This window comes from Protopterus annectens, chromosome 8.part0 (assembly GCF_019279795.1).
Source record: "Protopterus annectens isolate FY-2018-M chromosome 8.part0, PAN1.0, whole genome shotgun sequence".
NCBI lineage: Eukaryota > Metazoa > Chordata > Ceratodontiformes > Protopteridae > Protopterus > Protopterus annectens.
The window spans coordinates 1,058,576,714-1,058,597,093 of NC_056741.1; the positions used below are offsets into that span (position 1 = coordinate 1,058,576,714).

At 37.4% G+C, this 20,380-nt stretch overlaps 1 protein-coding gene across 1 annotated transcript in view; it reads left to right on the forward strand.

Annotated features, from left to right (window-relative positions):
- The window catches only part of LOC122809217 (probable G-protein coupled receptor 33), a 541,365-nt gene extending 522,014 nt beyond the window's left edge, over window positions 1-19,351 (forward strand). Inside the window, exon 3 of the mRNA XM_044080528.1 lies at window positions 17,301-19,351. Coding sequence (XP_043936463.1) covers window positions 17,307-18,395 — 1,089 coding nt within the window. The 5' untranslated portion in view covers window positions 17,301-17,306 and the 3' untranslated portion in view covers window positions 18,396-19,351. The remainder of the gene's footprint in view (window positions 1-17,300) is intronic.
- The last annotated feature ends 1,029 nt before the right edge of the window (window positions 19,352-20,380 follow it).

Consider the following 20,380-nt stretch of genomic DNA (forward strand, 5'->3'; position numbering starts at 1 on the left):
AATCATTGGGCAAGGTAAAGTATTATTCCACAGAATTGCTACCCCTCTTTTCTTCTGAAGATGTTCTGAACTAATTAATGTTGAATAAGATTTAGTATCTAGTCTAAACATATCTTCTGATTTCAAATGAGTTTCTTGTAAGAAAATTAATTGGGGTTTGTGTAATTTAAGATATTTGAATAAATGTCCCCTTTTATTTGAGTTATTTAATCCATTAACATTAATAGAAATACTCTTTAATGAAGTCGTAAGAAGTAAAATTTGTGAAAAGAGTGTATTTTGACCAAAAACATATCAAATAGTTAAATATAAATGGAATAAGAAGAAAAAGTTTAGATTGATTACATAGTAATAGATATGAAAAATATGAGTGTATTACTACAGTATTACTTTGTGTTGTGAAGAATGTCAAAAAAACTGTAATAAACTTTTATAACATAAACTAATAACATCAACCCCCCCCATAACCTTTCTGGAGTATAATACTCGTAATCCAAGTGACATATAATCACTCAGAGTAACCCCTCATCAAGTAACAACCTCTGATCAGCATCTGTCTAAGAGAAAATGTCACGATCATGGTAAATCAGTCTTAGCTTCTATAGAAAATCAAAATATCTAATAATTTTAAATTAATAACAAAACCATTATGCAAAAGGCAAATATGATACAGTATTTAAAGAGAATCACTTTGTAGTATAGTAGTATTAATTAATTCCTATTAACATAAATTAATCCTCCTGTTTCAATAACCTTTAAGTGAAGAAAACGTCTAACTTCAAAAAGATTTTATACATATATCAATCTTCATTATTCTATTATGTAGTTACTATTTATCGATGAAAAAAAGACATTGACTATCCTAGAAGTAAATTTAAGTTCTATTAGTCTCACTATGAATCAAGATATTGAAGACAAATAACCATAAAATATAGTTGATATGATTGCAAATAACAAAAATAGTAAAGCAATTTATAAATAATATCTTTTCATATATAAGTAAAGAATTGATACATTACAAATAACTAAATCATAAAAACAAGAATATTCTAAAACGCTCATATTTTCTTAATATGATATTCTAAAGAAATAAAAGAAGTTATAATTAATGATCTACTAGTGAAGATATGGATTATTCTCATTTGTAATAACTTAAATTTATTTACTTTAATTGTATTTATGTATTAATAAAGATTTTGTAATAATAAGTGAGGTGTTAATAAAAATAATTTCTAATTGATTGCTCAAAATATAAGGAATACATTAGTTTTCATCTATAACATAAATATTTTATTGACAATGTTGCTTATACCATTTCAAACCACCAATTCAATGTTCTTATTCTTTTCTTTATTTTAGTAATCATCATCATTCTATTTAACTATGTTCATCCAAACCCTAGTAATGTTATCAAACCTATTAAGTTGCCTGTGAGAAAGTATTATTTTACTGCTTATTAAAATAATTAAACAGACAATTAAATGTGTATGCAAACCAGTCACAATAAATGGCACTTACGTATGATTGCACCCACAATTCCTACTTCAGAAGCATCTAATTTCAAATCCATTCATTTGTCAACAAAAAATACTGAAACTATCTAGGCAAGAGTGTGTCATTAAACTGATATTTTTTCTGGGACCATGAGAATTTCTGCACATATTCTATTTTCCAAATGATCAGACTGTAATATTATTTGTGATATTTTCAAAGTAAGAACTACCACCAACCTATGTAAAGAAGTTTGAATGATACTATACATTTTCGGTACCCCTCCATTAAACCCCCACCACTCAGTGGCTCCATCTGTATAAGCAATGAAATGTCTGCCAGATGGCAGGGAGTCAAAACTAAGAGGCAGCACAAAAACTGAAAAAAGTGTCTGGACTTTTCCAGCTGGAAAGCACCGCAAACAGTTTGAAGCATACTATTATCTAGTCTTTCCTGTGAGTCAGTCAAGAAACCCACGCAACCCCATCAAAATGATTAGAGACATACCACAGGTAAGGAATTTAGAATGTTGCATAAAGGAGAACAGGATGTGGCAATCCATTAAACTGTAGAGCTGCTGAGACACTCGCCACTATTCTTCAACAATAAAGTCCATTAGGATGGAAAACACCAACCTGGGAAGCAGGGGAGCACATTCCTCAAAACAGAACTGTGCCAGTACAAAAAGACCTCCTGCACATGGACTCCACAGCCCCTCCGTTAATCAGAAAAGGAGCAAAAAAGTCAATGCGCTGTCCAGACCCACCTCCATCACATTTAAGGCTATCACACAGTCCATGAAGCAAAGTACTTTCCCCATGTACAGTTATTCTATAGAGCCATGGCCCACACATATGAAGTGCTACAAATGTCCTCAAAAGCCCAAGCAAGAAATGTGTCCAAACGCCTTTTAATATATACCCTTCATACATCAGTGCTGCACCTCCACCTCTGCACATACCACATGGATTGTGAAAAAACAGGCATGACTGAGTCACCTACGGTGATCAGCAGCATTCTGATAAAGGGAGAACAACTATGAAAACCCTGGCCAGACCCCTGCTGTCTACCCACCCCTTCCAATTTAAGCATTCTATTTTTGTTTTTTTTTATAAATATGTGATACAGCAGCACTACTCTCCCCAAGATTATAAAGTAAACTCCTTTAGAGCTATAGAGTTTACAAAATTCTAATGCATTTAAATTGCTTTACACTCTCCTGTGTTCTCACTTCTTTGGTTACATATAAATATGTAAATAACTCTCCTCCAGTTTTGGAATCCGCAGCTGTACCCAAAGCCAAGTGGTTTCGATATATGTATAGCCAAGTTATTTATAGTTTTGTGTCACATTTTAGCTCTGAAGCTTAATCCTATTTTTTGAGTTGAGAAGTAAAGTCATATTATGCCCAAGTTGCAAAAAGCAGACCGACATGAAGCAGTAGGGGACCAACGGAAAAGCATCACTTATTCTCTCCAAATATTAAACAAACACAACTCTATGCACTTCAGTATGAAGTAATATCAATTTTCTTAAAAATTGCTGACTTCAGTAACTAATAACAGTATCTAAAACAGGCTCATGATAGCTCTCCACCATAGAAAAGTCAAAAAGCAAGCCGCTTATGCAGGTCCTTCCAAATGTGGTATGATAATATACAAGTAACCAATAAATTAATTACAGGTTATAATTATTAAACACAATTTGTTTGCATATAAGTAAATATATCACATCACCCATTAATAGCAACAATGTCTAATCTCCATTGCTTTTTCTCTTCCCTTTAAAGCATTTGAGTGTTCTGAAGCCTCTGACACTTTATTTCCGGTATAGGGATTTATGGTTTTCATGGCAACAATCTAGATGTAACTCAAGGGAGAATGTCCATATTAAGTGACCGATCATGAAGTAGGTCTCGAGCTGAAGCTGAATAACTGTAAACTTTCAAATTTTCAGCGGGAAAAAATGAGTAGGCGACACTTTAACTTTAAAGCAACTTGTGCCACTGAAGTCGTTCGCAGGTGGTGAAACAATGGTTTCTGAATGTACAGCAATTACAGAGGCCACTGTGCAGCTCACAAACAATTCCAAACTGCCTCTCTAACCAGAGGCCAACACTGTGAAACACAAGACACCCCAATTTCAACCACAGAGAAACAGAGCAACACCACAACACACCAGCAAAAGACACATATCAGCCAGAATTAAATAAAAAAAGAAAAAGCAAACATTCAAAAAGGAGAGGGAAACAACAGCAATGTCAACCCCATGTTATCAAATAACTCCATACATTTCCAACAGCAACTTTTGAGCCCAACACATTCCCGGACATCAACAGCAGCAACCCCACAACACAAATTCAATCCAGACATTGTCTTTATCCACATATCATGTTTTATATTAGCTCCGGACACTACCAACAACAACATTTATGTTAAATATAGCTCCAGACACCAATAAGAGAAAGCATATGCAAAAATAAATTTATATATATATATATATATATATATATATATATATATATATATATATATATATATATATATATATATATATATACACACACACACACTAAAATCATGTCTATAGAAACTTCTGAAGACAATATAAACTGTTTCTATCAATACAATACTAAACTTCTGAAGACAATATAAACTGTCTCTATCAATACAATACTAAACTAAATATAAGCACCAAATCATTGAGACATGTTATTAAAGAAGATATTTATCCAAAGTAGCAACCTATAGATATAACTGTACTTCAATACAAATGGCAACAAATAGACTACAATAATAACTCAATTTAAACAGTAACCCATACCTATCAAAAATAAGAAACAACTAAATATTTGCATAATAAGCATCAAAATAAAACAGTAAAGACTATCATTAAAAAGTATAATAAACAGTGGTAAAATCTTAACTGTTGTTCCAGTTATTAATTTCCCCTACCTTATGGGTCATTAGTATGTTTAGAACAAACAAACTGGATTTCCATTGTGAATAGAAGCATATAAGAGCAGATTTTTATTTTCATAGATTCTTCTTGTGCTCATGGGTTTTCCAAGTTTCATTTTCGGCTAATCTCTTCAAGTTAGCATTGGCCCAATCCATTTCTTCTATTTTGTCAAAATGTTTGTTAGATTTAACAAAAATAAGAGCACTGTCCAGATCTTTAAATAATTTAGATGTATCCTGGTAAAATATTTTAAGCCTTGCAGGAAACAACAGGTGATATTTTATTTGAAGTTTTTTTTAAGTTCTCTTATCAAAGGAAGGAAAACTTTTCTTTTTTGCAATTACCACAGGAGAATAGTCATTATCAAAACAAACTAAATTATCTTTTATTTTAACTAGAGATTTTGCCCATGCTGTCTTCAAGACAATTTCCTTATCATGTAAAGAAAGAAATTTTACAATCACAGATCTTGCAGAATTACTTTTTTTATTTTTTGATGAAACCAAAGATCTGTGTGCTCTTTCAATACCATATGAAAGAGCCTCAGGTAATTCTAGTATTTCAGGTATCCATGTAGACAAGAACTTTTTCCATACTATCTCCTTCTATTTCTTTTCTGGCAAGCCAAAGATTATGATATTATTACGATGTGACTTGTTTTCTAGATCATCTATTTTAGACAAAAGGTGAGTATTTTGCTTTAAAAGGAATTCAATATTATGCTCACCTTCCTGGAGCCTACAATCCATATAATTTAGGGCTGTTTCCATACCTGAAATCTGTTCTTTCTGTTATTTTAAATCTTCATGTATAATGTTCATTTGTTTAGTACAGCTCTCATTAAAACTATCCAATTTCAGGTCCATTTTATCTATTTTACTAGTTAGTTCTTGAATGCTAAGTAACAAAGATTGTAATTCCTTTTTGAAAGTTGTATCCTGGTAAGAAGATTTGTTGAAGCTCATCTTGGAGTAGTTCAGAAGATCTCTGATGTTTTTTGACAGGAAAAAAATAAAATAATCAAAAGGTTTTTTTATACTATCCTTGTATAAGGTATAAAGTATCCTTTTATAAAACAAAAATCCAGATTTGTGATAGATATATTTTAAAAATCCTCTCAGAGAAGACTGGAATAGACAGAGCTGAAGAGAAGTGCTGTTACTCTGAGTGCATCTTGGCCACAGTGAGGGCCTTTTGTAGGCTGTCCACATTGTTAGGAGTTTCAATTATGGCTCCTAGTTTGCAGTCATCTGTGAACTTCGTTAGCCAAAGACCTTCTGTGTTAGCCTGTATTTCAGAAAAGTAGATGCCAAACAGGAGAGGACCCAGGACTGAACCCTGTGGTACTCCACTTGTCACTGATCTGAAGTCGGAATTGGAGTCTGCTTCTTTCACAGTGTGGGTTCTGTCAGTGAGCCAGCTGGCAACCCATCTTGTGACATAAGGGTTTATTCATAGTTTAGTGAGTTTATCTATAATTCCAGAGTAAGGGATGATGTCAAAAGCCTTGGAGAGATCTAGATAGGCTGTGTGAACCACCTTACCCTTGTTTACGGCTTTGGTGATTGCTTCAAAGAAGTCTATCAGGTTTAGGAGACATGATCTGCCTTTTACAAACCCGAACTGGGTGGGGTCCAGAGTTTGGAGATTACCAATGTCTTTGTTTATAAGTTCCATGATGATATGTTCCATGGCCTTGCAGACCAGGCTCATTGGGCTAATGGGGCGGTAGTTCCCGGGGTCCGTGGTGGCTCCTCCTTTGTGGAGTGTGATAACCTTTGCTGTGCACCATTCAGTGGGCACAAAGCCTGAGATGAGGCTATGATTGAACATGGTGCTTAGGTGGGGTGCCAATTTATTCTGTAGTTCGTGTAGAATGCAGCCTGAGATGTTGTCAGGTCCCATTGATGCTGTGTCCCTGGCTTTAGAGAGTGTGGTTTTTACCTGTGTAGCTGTGATTACAGGAACTTTGCATTCTTCCTGTATATAGATGGGTCCTTTAAGGGGTGAGAGAGAAATAAGGTTAGCACTGAACCTATCTGCCAGGATGTTGGGATTATCAGTTGGTTCTGTATATTTAGTGCTATTGTGCTGTAACTCAGAGCAGATCTGAGTGTTGCCATTGAGATTCTTGACATAGCTATAGAATGCTTTGTGGTTGTCTTTAGAATCAGTGGTGATTTTGTTTTTGTAACTAGCTTTGGAGGATTTTATGAGGGATCTCAGCTTCTTACTAAGGCTGACCAGGGAGTTCCTCCAATCATGGGATTTTACTCTTTTTTCCAACAGTATCTTCCTTCTGTTGTAGAGTTTGTTAATGGCAGGGGATCATCAGATTGGCTTCCTTTTTTTGGAGGATAGCATCTTGGTTCTTTTAGGGATAGCATGATCCATGCACTTGTGTAAGTGCTTATAAAATGCATTTGTGTAGGATTCAGCAGTCGTACCTCTATTGTCCATCCGCATGGGTGTTGTGAAGTTTGCCACTTCTGTCTTAAGAAGCGTGAAGTTGGCTTTGGAGAAAATTTTTACGGTGGTTTCCCTAATGGGGGGTGGGGGAAAGATATGGATGTCTACGGTGATTAGCGTGTGGTCGGATCTGACCAACAATGAATTGACCTCTGTTGTGGAACACCAGTCGCCCATGTTGGTAATGACCAGGTCTAGGATATTGCTGCCCCTGGTGAGGGTGTGGATAAGTTGATCCAAGGCATTGGAATTTATGAGTTCCAGAAAACAATGAGCAAAAGACTTGGTACATGAGTAGTTTTCCCAGTTAATGATGGGGTAGTTGCAATCACCCATTATGAGGGTGTTGGGTTGCACCCTAATATTTTCCAGTGTATCAAGAAATGAGGAGTGGGAATCCTGGGGCATGGTGGGGGATCTGTAGCAAGTTGCAATTTGGATTGCGGTCTTGCCCAGAGTTAGTTGCACTTGGATAATCTCGGATGCATTATGTTGAGCAACTAGCCTGGATGTGTGGATATCCTTAATGAATATGGACATGCCTCCGCCTTTAATGTTTCGGTCCAGGTTAAGTGGCCAAAAGGTGTGGTATGAATTATAGTCTAGTAATGCAGGGGTGCTCTCTAGAGCCTTCAACCAGGTCTCTGTCACTGCACAGATGTTGATGTTCTCCATTTTAAGGAGTGCCTTGAGTGAATGCATTTTGAGGTTTAGACTTCTAGCATTGACTAGCATTACCCTCAGATTTTGCTTGCTTGCTTGTACCTGTTACGGTGGTGAATTTGTCATTTGAACTTTACCTAAAAAAGGTACTATAGGGGTGGCAAGAGCCTTAGCCAGTATCCGGAATCCCAAGGGCGACAGGTGCAGGCCATCTCTGGCAAAGCAATTTATGAGCTATTGTAATACAATATTTTAGAAGAATATCTAGACCTTTGCTCAGTCACAATAGACAGAAAAATTTCAAATTACCACTCATTTTTTTTTGTTGTTTGTTTTTGTTTTTTTGTTTTTTTTATGTTCCAATTCCTACATGTATTGTTAAGGATCAGGTACCTATTTGCTGGAACTTGTTAACAGCTGCTAGAAAAAGAATAGCCAAAAATTGGGAAAAAAAAAATTTTACCAATATTTTTATTGACTTAACTAATATAACATATTATAAAAATCAATGCAGTACATATAAAGTCAATGGTCTCTACAACAAATTTAAAATTCTGGGCAAAAGTTAGCTTACTTTTACAGAAATATAACAATGATACTTCATAATCCAAAATGATTTGTAATGTCTCAGCAAATACATTAAGATTAATTTGTAATAAAATGATTACTACATGCTGTGTAAATAGTACACATAATTTAGGTAAGTTTAGAATTAGATGACTAGTTTTCTCAGCGGTGGCCAGCTACAAAATGTATAATTTGGATTTTGATATGTGAAATTGTTTGAGTGGTAATATGTTTGAAGTCGAATGTTTTAAATAGCTACTAATTTTATGTACTTGGTTGGTCTTAACAGAAAAATTAATAAAAGTATTAAAAATATATATATTGCCCTTGTATGGTAGGGATGCAGAATTATAAAAATTAGAAACCCAACAAACAGAACTTCCATTTGATCAGCTGGTGTAATCAACCTTGGCTTTCCTGTTTATTGACAGTCAGTAGGTCTATATGGGCTACCTCCATCCTTGTACATCAGGATCGCTGAAGGTTATTCCTAATTTAGACTGCTTAGAATGTTCAGTAGTGGGGCACTATTTACTGCTTACCTTTTATAAACTTCAGAAATCTCTTTATTCTGCTTTATTACTATTCTTTGACAGCTCATGCATCTTATGGGTTCTTACCTTTTTCATATTCCTTTTATTTAGTTTGGCATACACCTCTTATTACACAGAATAAGCTCAGTTATATGCAAAAATATGCACTGTGATTGAATGAGCCCATTGCAAATGCAAAGTAACCCATGGGAATGAGTCTATATGGCTGTAGCTATTATAAACAAAAACTACAGCTGCCCTATTCTCCACAACTGACAAAAATGCAAATTCATAAAATCATAAAAAATAATACATTGTCTGCTCATTACTATAACATCAGGAGTCTTGATAATTCTCACATAAATAGTAGGAACATGTATACTCACTCCTAGCTGCCTAACATAAAGAAGTTCCTTAAACTGCATCCAGTCTAATGTACTATGAAAACATCAGCAAGTACATATCAAACTTATGTTCAGTACATAAGGAAGTCAGCTTCATTTGCAGATAATGGTAAAAAACAGTACACAGGCAAGACGTTTAGATAAAAAATGTCCTTATTTAATTGGGTATGCACTTTATTATTTTTTTAAATAATGGCATTGTATAATATCAATAATCCACTTTTGTGTGAGCAATGTGGGATTTATTGATGGCTGGCTTTGTCTGATGACTCAGGCTTCACTCCTGTGATGAAACCACACTACATATGACTCAGTCCTATATTACCTTTATCCAGGTATAGATTACTAAAAAACTGACCTTTGGTATACCTACTGTTTAAAGTGATTTCTACACTCTCTTAATTTATTTTTGCAGGTTGCCTCACCTTTTTTGACCTGGTTGTCCCACATTCTTTACAACAAAGCCTTGATTTTATACTTTTTTGCCCTCCTTGCAAAATCTCTTATTCCTCTGCAGACTCCTTCATGTTTTCCAATTTTTGAACATAGCGACCCTGATTCCAAAATACTAGCTCTCAGTGTAAGTGACCACTTACACTAAGAGCAGACTGACAGAAGGTGTTTTGGAATCTGGTCTCTGTAGTAAGCCTGTTTATAGACAGGCCTTACACTGAAGTAATTCACTTATACTAACAGCAAGTCTTTTGGAATTAGGGCAGACTTACACTGAGAGTAACTCTTTTGGAATTTTGTCCAGTACGTCATATTATACACTATATAAAACTGCTTCTCTTCTGTCAGCTTAACCTAACCATATTCTGAACTTGTACCATTACTGGTGCAATTTTGGTGGAATCACTGGAGTTTCTATTCCTTGTTCATTCTGCAGTACCATATGACAATGATCCAGAATCAGAGATGGCTATTTAAATGCATGTTTTATAGTAGCCATATGCTTTTGATGCATTGTCCAACTTGGATACTTTCTCAGTTTAGAAAATAAGTAGCTGCATTACCCCTGGATTTTAATAATTACTAGAGAATGAAAATTCAAGAGTTCCTCCAAGGATTAGAATGGTATGTCCTATTAAAAGAAGTAGCTGCAATTTAGAAAGCAACAGCATAGGTCTGTTTTTAGTGAGTGACACATTATATGGGGTAATACAATCATAGGATCATAGGAGTTTACTAGACTAATGACCCTGGAGCCCTTGCAAGCATAGCCAAAAGTTTATTCCCCAAAAGAAACCTCAGTCAGCACCTGTTGCCCCTGTCACTGAGGGACACAGGTGGAACCCCTGAGATAAATTTGTGGTTTCCCATCCACTCATCAAGGTTGAGCTTGAAGAGGGTCAGCGAGGTGCTCTATTTGATGTGTATGGGAATTCTATTCCAAAGACAGGGCAGCCTGTAGGAGACAAACTTGTCTCTCCAGCAGATTTTGTTGATGTCACATATTAGATTCAGGGCTTTTGAGTGGGTAGTGCATGAAGAGTTAGACTTACAGATATGGAGCATCTCTAGCAGGGCAGGGACTGAGATTGTCTTGTAGGTGAGACACAGATCACCTCTGAGCAATCTGTATGATACCAAGTAGAGTGATAGGGATTTGAGCCTGTCTGCATAGGACAGGTGTTGTAGGCCATGGATTCTCTTTGTGAGGTATTTCAGTGGCCTTTCCAGTTGATGCATAATTTGAAGAGGTACATCCTAAATGGGGGTGTTATACTCAATTATTGGTCTAATGAGGGAGGAATATAGAGAGTTAATAACCTCCTTTTTTCTGGATGCAATCCCTTTACTTATGAGATGAACCAAGTAAAAGGCTATTCTGACCACTGCCACTACATGATGGTCGAATGTGAGGTTGTTATCAACCTGAGTGCCCAGGTCTCTCACCACAGCTTGTGTGTTTAGGGGGTTGCCATTGATGTGGTAATTGGTTGGGGTCATGTTTTTGTCAAATGGTATGATGATACATTTTTTTGCATTTAGCTTGAGGCCATGACTTTGGCAGCAGTCATTAGTTGCTGTGAGACCTTCTTGCAGTATGTCAGCATCATTTGGGGAGTCAATGACAGCACCCAACTTACAATCATTCAGAAACTTGGTCAGCCACAGGTCTTTTGTCTTTGCCTGGACCTCTGCGAAATAGATGCCAAACAGTAGGGAATCCCAGGACAGATCCCTGGGGAACTCCACTAGTGACAGATCTGCTATCGGAGGTGAAGGTGCCTATTTTGACTTTGAGGGTCCTGTCAGTGAGCCAGTTGGCCACCCACCTGATGAGACAGAGATTTACACCAAGCTGTGTTAGCTTTTCGATGATGCCCGAGTGGAGGATTGTGTGAAAGGCCTTGCCCAAGTCAAGGTAAGTTGTGTGCACTGACTTTCTTTCATCCAGGGCCTTGGTGACAGTCTCAAAGAAGTCAACCAGGTTCAACAGGCAAGATCTGCCCTTGATAAATCCAAACTGGGTGGGGTCAAGTGCTTGGAGATTGCCTATGTCCTTGTTGATGAGATCCATAATAATACATTCCATGGCTTTATAGATCAGACTTGTGAAGCTAATGGGTTGATAGTTTTCAGGGTCAGTGGTGGCATCACCTTTCTGGAAGGGGATGACAATGGCAGTTCTCCACTCTGCTGGAATGAAGCCTGTACTTAGGCTGCGGTTGAATAAGGTGCTCAATGGTGAAGTCAGTTCTTGCTGGTGATGGTGCAGAATGCATCCTGGGATACTATTAGGTCCGACAGAAGCTGTTTAATTTGCCTTGGATAGGGCCTGCAAAACTTGATCTATGGAAATGTGAGGTGGAGAACAAGTTTCTGGGATGTTGAAAGGGTCTTTGCAGGGGATAGAGGGGTGAAGTTTACACTGAACTTATCTGCTAGCAGGTTGGCTAAGTCAAAAGCATCAGTGTAAGTGATACTGTTAAGTACTAATTCAGAACAAACCTGGGCTTTGCTACAGAGGTTCCTGACATAACTGAAGAAGACTTTATGATTTCCCTTTGTTTCGGAGGCTAGTTTTAATTCATAATTGGTCTCGCAGGTTTTCACTAGTGATCTAATTTGCTTGTTGAGGCTAAGGAGGGAGACTTTCCATTTTGGAATTTGTTCATTTTTACCCTTGGACAACAGTTTCTTCTTTTTATTGTAAAGCCTGTTGATAGAGGATGTCACCAAACAGGTTTGTGTTTCCTTGAGGAGCAGGTTTTAGTTCTATTGGGTTTGGCTGAGTCCATGCAGTTGTACAGGTGCTTGTATACTGCATTGGCATACTGTTCAGCATAGTTGTTTATATCCTCTGAGGGGAGAGGTGGTGTGAAGCTACAGATACCATCCCTTAGGAGGCTGTAATCAGCTTTTGAGAAGTTTTTTAGCTTGATTATGGGTAAGGGGGTTGGGAAGGATGGAAAGTTCAAATGAGACAGTCCGATGATCTGATCTCACCAGGGAAGAACATACTATGGAGTGGTGCAGCAGTCACCCATGCTGGTGAGAACCAAGTTCAGAATGTTATCTGCCCTTGGGGGGATGAGATGAACTGGTCTAGTGCATTAGAAGTGATGAAGTCAGGGAATCATTGAGAGAGTGCATTAGTGCAAGAATAGCTCACCCAGTCTATGGTGGGGTAGTTGAAGTCACAAAGGATCAAGGTGTTAGGGGGTACCTTAATGGAGTCAAGTAGATCCAGGTAAGATGAGTGGGTGTCCTGGGTCACGGATGGGGGGGTCTGTATCTAGCTATAACTAGGATGGATGTCTTGCCAGCTGTCAATTGCACCTTGAATAGTTCCAGTGTGTCATGCTGGCAAACCAGTCCGAAGGTGTTCCTGTCCTTAATGAAGATAGAGACTCTACCACCCTTAGTCTTCCCAACCTCATTTTGGAGTCAGAATGTATGAAACAAGGTACAGCCTGGTAAGGCAAGGGTGCTCTCTACAACCCTGAACCAAGTTTCCATGACCGCACAGACATTGGTATCTTCCAGTGCAAGGAGAGCCTCCAGTGAGTCCATTTTCAGGTTAAGGCTCCTAGCATTAAGCAGTATGTTGGAGGTGAGAGCTTTGGCCAGGATCCGGAAACCCAGTGGTGACAGGTGAAGGCTATCTCTGGAAAAGCATTTAAGCCTGTCGTCCATGTCATCCCAGGAAGACAGATACTGGATCCCCTTGGAATGACACCAGAAACTAAGCCAATTGTTGAAGTCAATTATTTTTTGTTGGTATTGTGGTATCATTCTTGGTGAAGTTAGATGCTGCTTAGGGCTAGAGTCATACCTTCCTGGAACACATAATCTGAGAGTTCAGTCATGTCTCTCTTCATATATTCCAGAGAGGTATGTCTCAAGTCATTCACACCAACATGGACAATGACAGAGTAATACTTGTTCTTGTTGTGGAAAGACTTAAGTGTGTGTGTGTGACATGGTGGATTCTGGCACCAGACAGACAACTAACCGTGCCCTTCTCCTTATCTTGCCTGGTGAGGGGGACATCAATGTGTCATAATTGAGTCACCAATGACTAGTATGTTTGGTTTATTGTTATGTCTTGTGAGCTGTGATGATTTATTGTTTTGCCTTATCGGCTGTGTTTGTGAGACACTGGTGTGTTGTCTGCTGTGCGTGATGTGTTTGATCTTGTGTATGTGGAATGTTTGCAAGCATGTTTTGGAAGTGTCTGCTGTTTAGGTAAGTTTTTATTGAGGACCTTTGCATAGGTGTGTGTGTTGTGCTTGGCTATGTGATGTGAGTGGTGTGGTGTTTGTGCTGGAAATCTCCTCTTTGTCAGGAGTACTGACTGTGGCACAAGACAGCATGGACTCCAGGTTACTGATGTACATGCATTTCTTACAAGTGGAAGAATTATGTGCTAGGAGAAGAGGGTTGTCAGTAAATATGAGGCAGTGGCTACACTGTCTCAGTATGCCCATGTCAGCCAGGTAGGCAGGAGAAACTGATGGGAATTGTCCAGACATAGTGTTCCAAATGCTTGGGCGGACTTATGGAGAAAGGGTTTTGCTAAGGGTTTGTCCACAAGAGTGTAGACCACAAGAACCTTCTTAAATGTAAAGTAACTGGCCTGAAGCATAAGTGCTAAAACCAAAGCTAAGATGCTTATAATAACAGATAAATTTAATCAGGCAACTATCAATAATAAGTGCAGCAGAATAAAAGTACTTGAACACTTAAGATCACATAGCAAAAATAAGGTAATAAAGTATAAAGAACACAATTACAGTAAAAGTGGCTGAATAAAGTGTATTTTTTAAGTAGAGAGGGAGGAAACAGAAGATAGTTCAAGATTAGGGAACTAAGGGGGATGACCTTCCCAAATGCTCTCTCTACTCAGTACACTGAGCTGATGAGAGAGGATAGGGAGGAGTGTCCAAAGTCAAAGAAGCAAGGGGGGAGTCCCACCCAAATGATCTCACTGCACAAGGTTGAGTGATCAAATGAGACTGGGAGGAATGACCAAAATCTTAAAGCAAATATATAAATACAGTACAGCGCAAATCAAGTTGCAAAAAGTGTTCTTATCAGGCATATGATATGGTATGTCAGTCTGTAATAGAATCCAGCACAGCCCTGAATTTTAGCTCTGCTGTATCAGTTCTACACAAATTCGCAAAAATGAAGTCTGCACTAGAAGTACAGCACAGAAAAACCTCAGGCAATGGCTAACACCTAAGATGGCCTGGCTCAATAACCCCACCTGAAACTAGCTACAGAGCTACCCTGAAAAGCAAACAGTGCAGTCAGCAAAGGACAGAAACAATAAAACAAATATATAAATGCAGTACAGTGCAGATCAAGTTGCAAAAAAGTGTACTTACCAGTTTGGTATATCAGATGGTAATAGAATCCAACACAGATTATATATAATGTGGTAAACAAAGAGGCATACCTGAACAAAATTACAAAGGCATTTAATAAAATGCCAGCAAAAGGCTTTGTAAGAGCTGTGCAGAGTACCCTATATTTGCCATTGTTGACATGTATTTCATTGATGGAAAAGTGTGAAAGAGATATTTTGAAACTGTGGTAGAGTGCGAACTTAGAATTTCCATTAAATGTCACTACAAGAAAGATATGTTAAAAATAATTAACAATTTTGTATGTAGCATAGGTATTTCATAATAGTCGTTAATGATAAAAAAGTGTCTCATGATTTATTGTATATTATTTGGTGCATATTAATCTATCTTCCTTAAATGACCACCCACACCCTTCTGTCAGTCTATATTCTTTTCTTTTTTCAATGATGCCAATATACATGACTTTTCCTAATAGCACAAAATTATGGCACATATTAAATACAGCTGAACAGTTCTGTGCAGTGATTTTGTTAATTTATACTAATGCTGTAAAGGGATAATGATCACTAAAAACAAGGGTGTTTGACTCATTTAATCCAAGTATCCAACACCTTGTGCATTATTCATTACCACATACATTATCCAGTACCATGGGTATTATCCAATGCCATGTAAATTATCTAGTTGTTGTGACCTTCGGCTTTTCCTGGTTAGGGGTCACCACAGCGGAACTCCGTTCCGCTAATGATTGGCAGTTGATTTTTACGTACTGAGTTGCCAGCCCTGACGCACAACCTTCAATGAAGGTATGCCCATTCACGCATGTCTCCATGCAGAAGATGCTCTAACTGAGAGTCAAACCGGACAGCATCTTACTGTGAGGCGACAACGCTACCACAGCACCATCACCACGATATGTAAATTATCTAGTACAGTATGGATTATCCAGCATAATGTGCATTATCTAGCACCATATGCATTATACAGTACCATATACATTGTCCATTACCATGTGCATTATCCAGTATCATGTGCATTATCCAACACCATATTTATTGTCCAGTACCATGTGCAATCTGCAACACCATGTGGGTATGTTATCTAACAACATGTACATTGTCCAGCACCATTGAATTATCAGTACTATGTGCATTATCTACTACCATTTACATTACCCATCTCCATGTGCATTTTCTAGTACTATATGCATTATCTACTAACCATGTGCATTATCCACCATCCGTTGTATTACATATCACCATGTGCATTATTCACTGTCATGTGCATTACCAGCATTATGCATTATCCAGTGCCATGTGCATTATCCATCACTACATGCATTATCTATCACCCTGTGCATTAGTCAGTGCCATGTGCATTATATAATACCATGTGTATTTTACAATGTCATGTGCACTGTCCAGCATGATATGCAGTACTCAACACCATGGCATTATCCAGCACCACATGAAATTTTTTATCACCCTGCTCATTATCCATCACCATGTGCATTATCTAGTACCATGCACATTATTCTGCACCACTGCATTATCCAGTACCATGCACATTATTCTGCACCATTGCATTATCTAGTACCATGCACATTATTCTGCACCACCGCATTATCCAGCACCATGCACATTATTCTGCACCATTGCATTATCCAGTACCATTTACATTATTGAGTACTATGTGCATTATCCAGCACTGTACATGCTCATATTAGGCATGTCATTATTTGAATTGTTTCCCTGTTTGGTACATCTTCTACAAAGCACTTGCTAGAAGCATCACCTATTATAACAACACTTTGTTCCTTGCAGGCAAAGGATGGCATTACCTTCATCCTCTACTAAATCAATGCTTTTATTTAAAAAAAAGATCAGCATCAGTGACATATTGTGGCATGTCAGGAGCCTTAGGAGACATACATTTTCATATAGTTCACAAGCAATACTACTTCATTTTCACTTTCATGTCATCAAACTCTTATGGACTATAGTAAAGAGACTTTTTAACTAAGCCTAACATTTTGACTTAGACAAAAAGAGAAAAGCATTAAGACCATTTCCCTTCATTTTGAAAATAAACTTGAATAATGCCTGTTTATTGAAAGATCTATGTAAACTCAGCTTCTTAATGCTTTGTCAGCTGCAGGAAACAATGCATCAGATCTACAAGTGCATTTATAATGTTGTTTAAGCAGCTTATGATGAAAAGTGCTGTGACTTCTGGTGCCCTTAACAACTCCATTATTGTCCCTGTAAGTATTGTCCCTGTGCGTCTGATAACAGACACACCTAATTATGTAGATTGGCTGTTTCCTTCTTAATTCTTTCTCAGAAACATCATAATAAAAGGTTCCTCTTTTTTTTTCTGTTTTGCAGGAAATAATGACTACAAGTAACAATACTGATTTGCCATCGAATGAAAGCTTGATGCACCCCAAAGACCCAATGGCAGCAGCAGTGACAATGGCAGTGATGTTGCTTATTGTTTTCCTGTTTGGGACAACTATAAATGGTGTGGGTATCTGGGTTTTAGCCTTCAAAATGAAAAAGACTCTAAATACCAAATGGTATCTGCAGTTACTTCTTACCTATTTGTTTTTCACTTTTACAATCCCATTTTGGGCACTGCAATTAATTATGGATTCCCAATGGTATTTTGGGAGAATCATGTGTAAATTGTTGAATACTCTGCTCTCTGTCTGCATGTTTGCCTCTGTATTCTTCTTGATGGCTATTGCTGTAGACCGATGTTTACTGGTTGTACAACCAGTTTGGTGCAAAAACTATAGAACAACTAAACTATGCACCCTGATTAGTATCACTATATGGATTTTAGCCTTGATTGCTAGCTCACCTTATCTTGTTTTTCGAGATATATTTCAAGATGAAAACAAAACAATTTGTGCCAACAACTATGCTGTCTCTAATGACTGGGACAGTGCCGATGGCCAGAATTCCAGAATAAGGATTCATATGACAATGTTTATAACCAGGCTGCTATTTAGTTTCATTATTCCATTTTCTGTTATTGCACTTTCATATATTATCATCACCTTTAAAATAAAACAAAAGAACTTCTTGAAGTCAAGGAAGTCATTTCATGTATTTGCTACTGCTGTGCTATCGTTCTTTTTCTGCTGGCTTCCTTACCATGTTTATAGTTACTTGATCATATATCACAAAACTGTTCCAAAGAGAGTGCTTATTATTATGAGAGTTCTAACACTTACTTTTGTCTGCACTAATTGCTGCATTACTCCTGTACTGTATGTGACTATAGGAGAAAAGTTCAAAGCCTTATTTAAAAAGTCTATTTTCTCCTTATTTGAAAATGCCTTTCATGAAGATACTGCTTGTACAGTGTCTAGCAATGACAACAAATCAGACATCCCCAGTTCTTGTGATAAGGCAAGGCAACAAGAACAGCAGCAAACCAAATGTGTATGCCAATTGTTACCAACAAATACCTAGGAAAAGAATGCATTTGAATGCTGAATGGAACTAACAGACTTGATAACAAAAGGAGACAAATGACCCTCTCAGTAACTTTGGGTGTGCAGCCAACCCCTATGCAGCTGATACCTTCCTACTATGGTCAATATTTCACCTATTCCACTTATCCAGCCATGTCTTTCCATCAGTTTACCACAGGGGATTAAGGCTAAGAGACATTAATAAGCTTCACATTATAGTTCAGAGCTTCTTTCCCTCAGTCTCCATTTTTCTGCAGTTTAGCATTAAGCAAGTCACATAACCAGGCACTGTTCCTAGGCTGCCGTTAAAAAGAGGTATTTGTGTCTAGTGGGTTTACCCAGTTGACAACTAAAAAAATCATACCCCTCAAATTCTGTAGCTTTTTCCTTATCATTTGTCTTATCTGGTATTGAATTCCAGGCATTTCAGGGATCTGCTGCTCCTTTGATGAAAAAGTACAAGCAATTATGTCCTTTGATAAGTAAGAGATAAATAACAACATGATTTGGTGCACTAAAACATCTACAAAGCAAGTATCAACAATGCAAGTAAACACATCCAAATACACAGCTTGCTCAGAATAGTAATTTTGTCCCTCCACTGCTAATGAAGAAAAATAGTTAATACAGCATTTTGAAAGGGGAAAATGAATTATCAACATCCCCAAATTAGGGAACTATAACAATAACAAAATATTTACAAATAATCATCCATTTCCATCAATGTGCACAACATAGTTTGAGAAAAAAAAACAAACACGCAACTTCCATGCATACAGAAAAAGACAATCTTTGAGAGTAGTCTGCCTGTCTAAAGAGGAAGAGCTAAACTCAAAAAGGTAGATGACCCCTCCAGTGGATATCCAGTTGCAGCAGACACTTTAGTCATGTGACAGCTGTAATAGCAGCACTACCAGCGTACCAGCCCTTTACCATATACACCAGGACATGGACTCACTTTACTCATCCTCTCTTTTGAGAGCTGGGGAGACAGAGGGTGGAATCATTTCACAGCGGTAATCACAAGCCTATGCTATTTCCCTTTCACCATTGACATCTCCAGAGATTCCAGTTTTCACTCTACATCCTTAGGGAATCTGATCAATGACATCAAATTTATTTTATTTATTTGTTTTCAGTTTTAACTGGGTTAGAAAACAGATCAGAGAGAGCATTTTCAGGTTTAGTCAAGGATCCACACCTAACTAAAATGCTGACACTTTTTCTTATAGGTTCATAGGTTCATACTAGGCTATCTGCCCAAGGGCATTTATAAGCCTAGCCAGCATATATTGCTTTTTTCACCACCCTTTTTTTTGAATAAAATCTTAAGTCTAGAATACATGTTTCTGAATCCATGTTATGGACTGGGAAAAAAGGAACAGTACAAACACAAGGGAGAAGTCAACCTGATCATAAGGAATAACCTCTTCTGAGCCAGTTGTAGGAGTTTCCATAAGTAAATTGACCTAGAAACCAACTGTGACTGGTCTGTAAAGGCTTCCAGCACTGTCTACCTGTTCTGATTTCATGCCCATCTTTGCACACAGAGTTATGCAGCATAAACATGTATCCTGCACTGAATTTCCACCACAAGTACAATGAGCATAGTTGTCTATTTTATAAAACCCTGCATTCACCTTCTTCTTCTATTTTGTCCTCTACATGTCTGTACTTACACTTTTTGTAAGAATCTGTACAGACATCTGCCTTGTGGTGACTTTTACTAGCTTGGTTGTTAATACAATGGCATAATGTTAACTCAATAATCATAGCTTCAGTCTTATCACATTCCTTGGAAACAGTTTCTTTTGTAGCATGATTATCAATTTTCACATTCCTACTATTCGATTCAGTATTACTGGAACAGAATCAGACTATGTGACACTTCCCTCCATATCACAAATAAGTAGTCTTTCTTTGCTACCTTTTGGGTCACAGAAGAATGTACATTATTTCTTACTGCAGTTTGGAAGCAGAGAA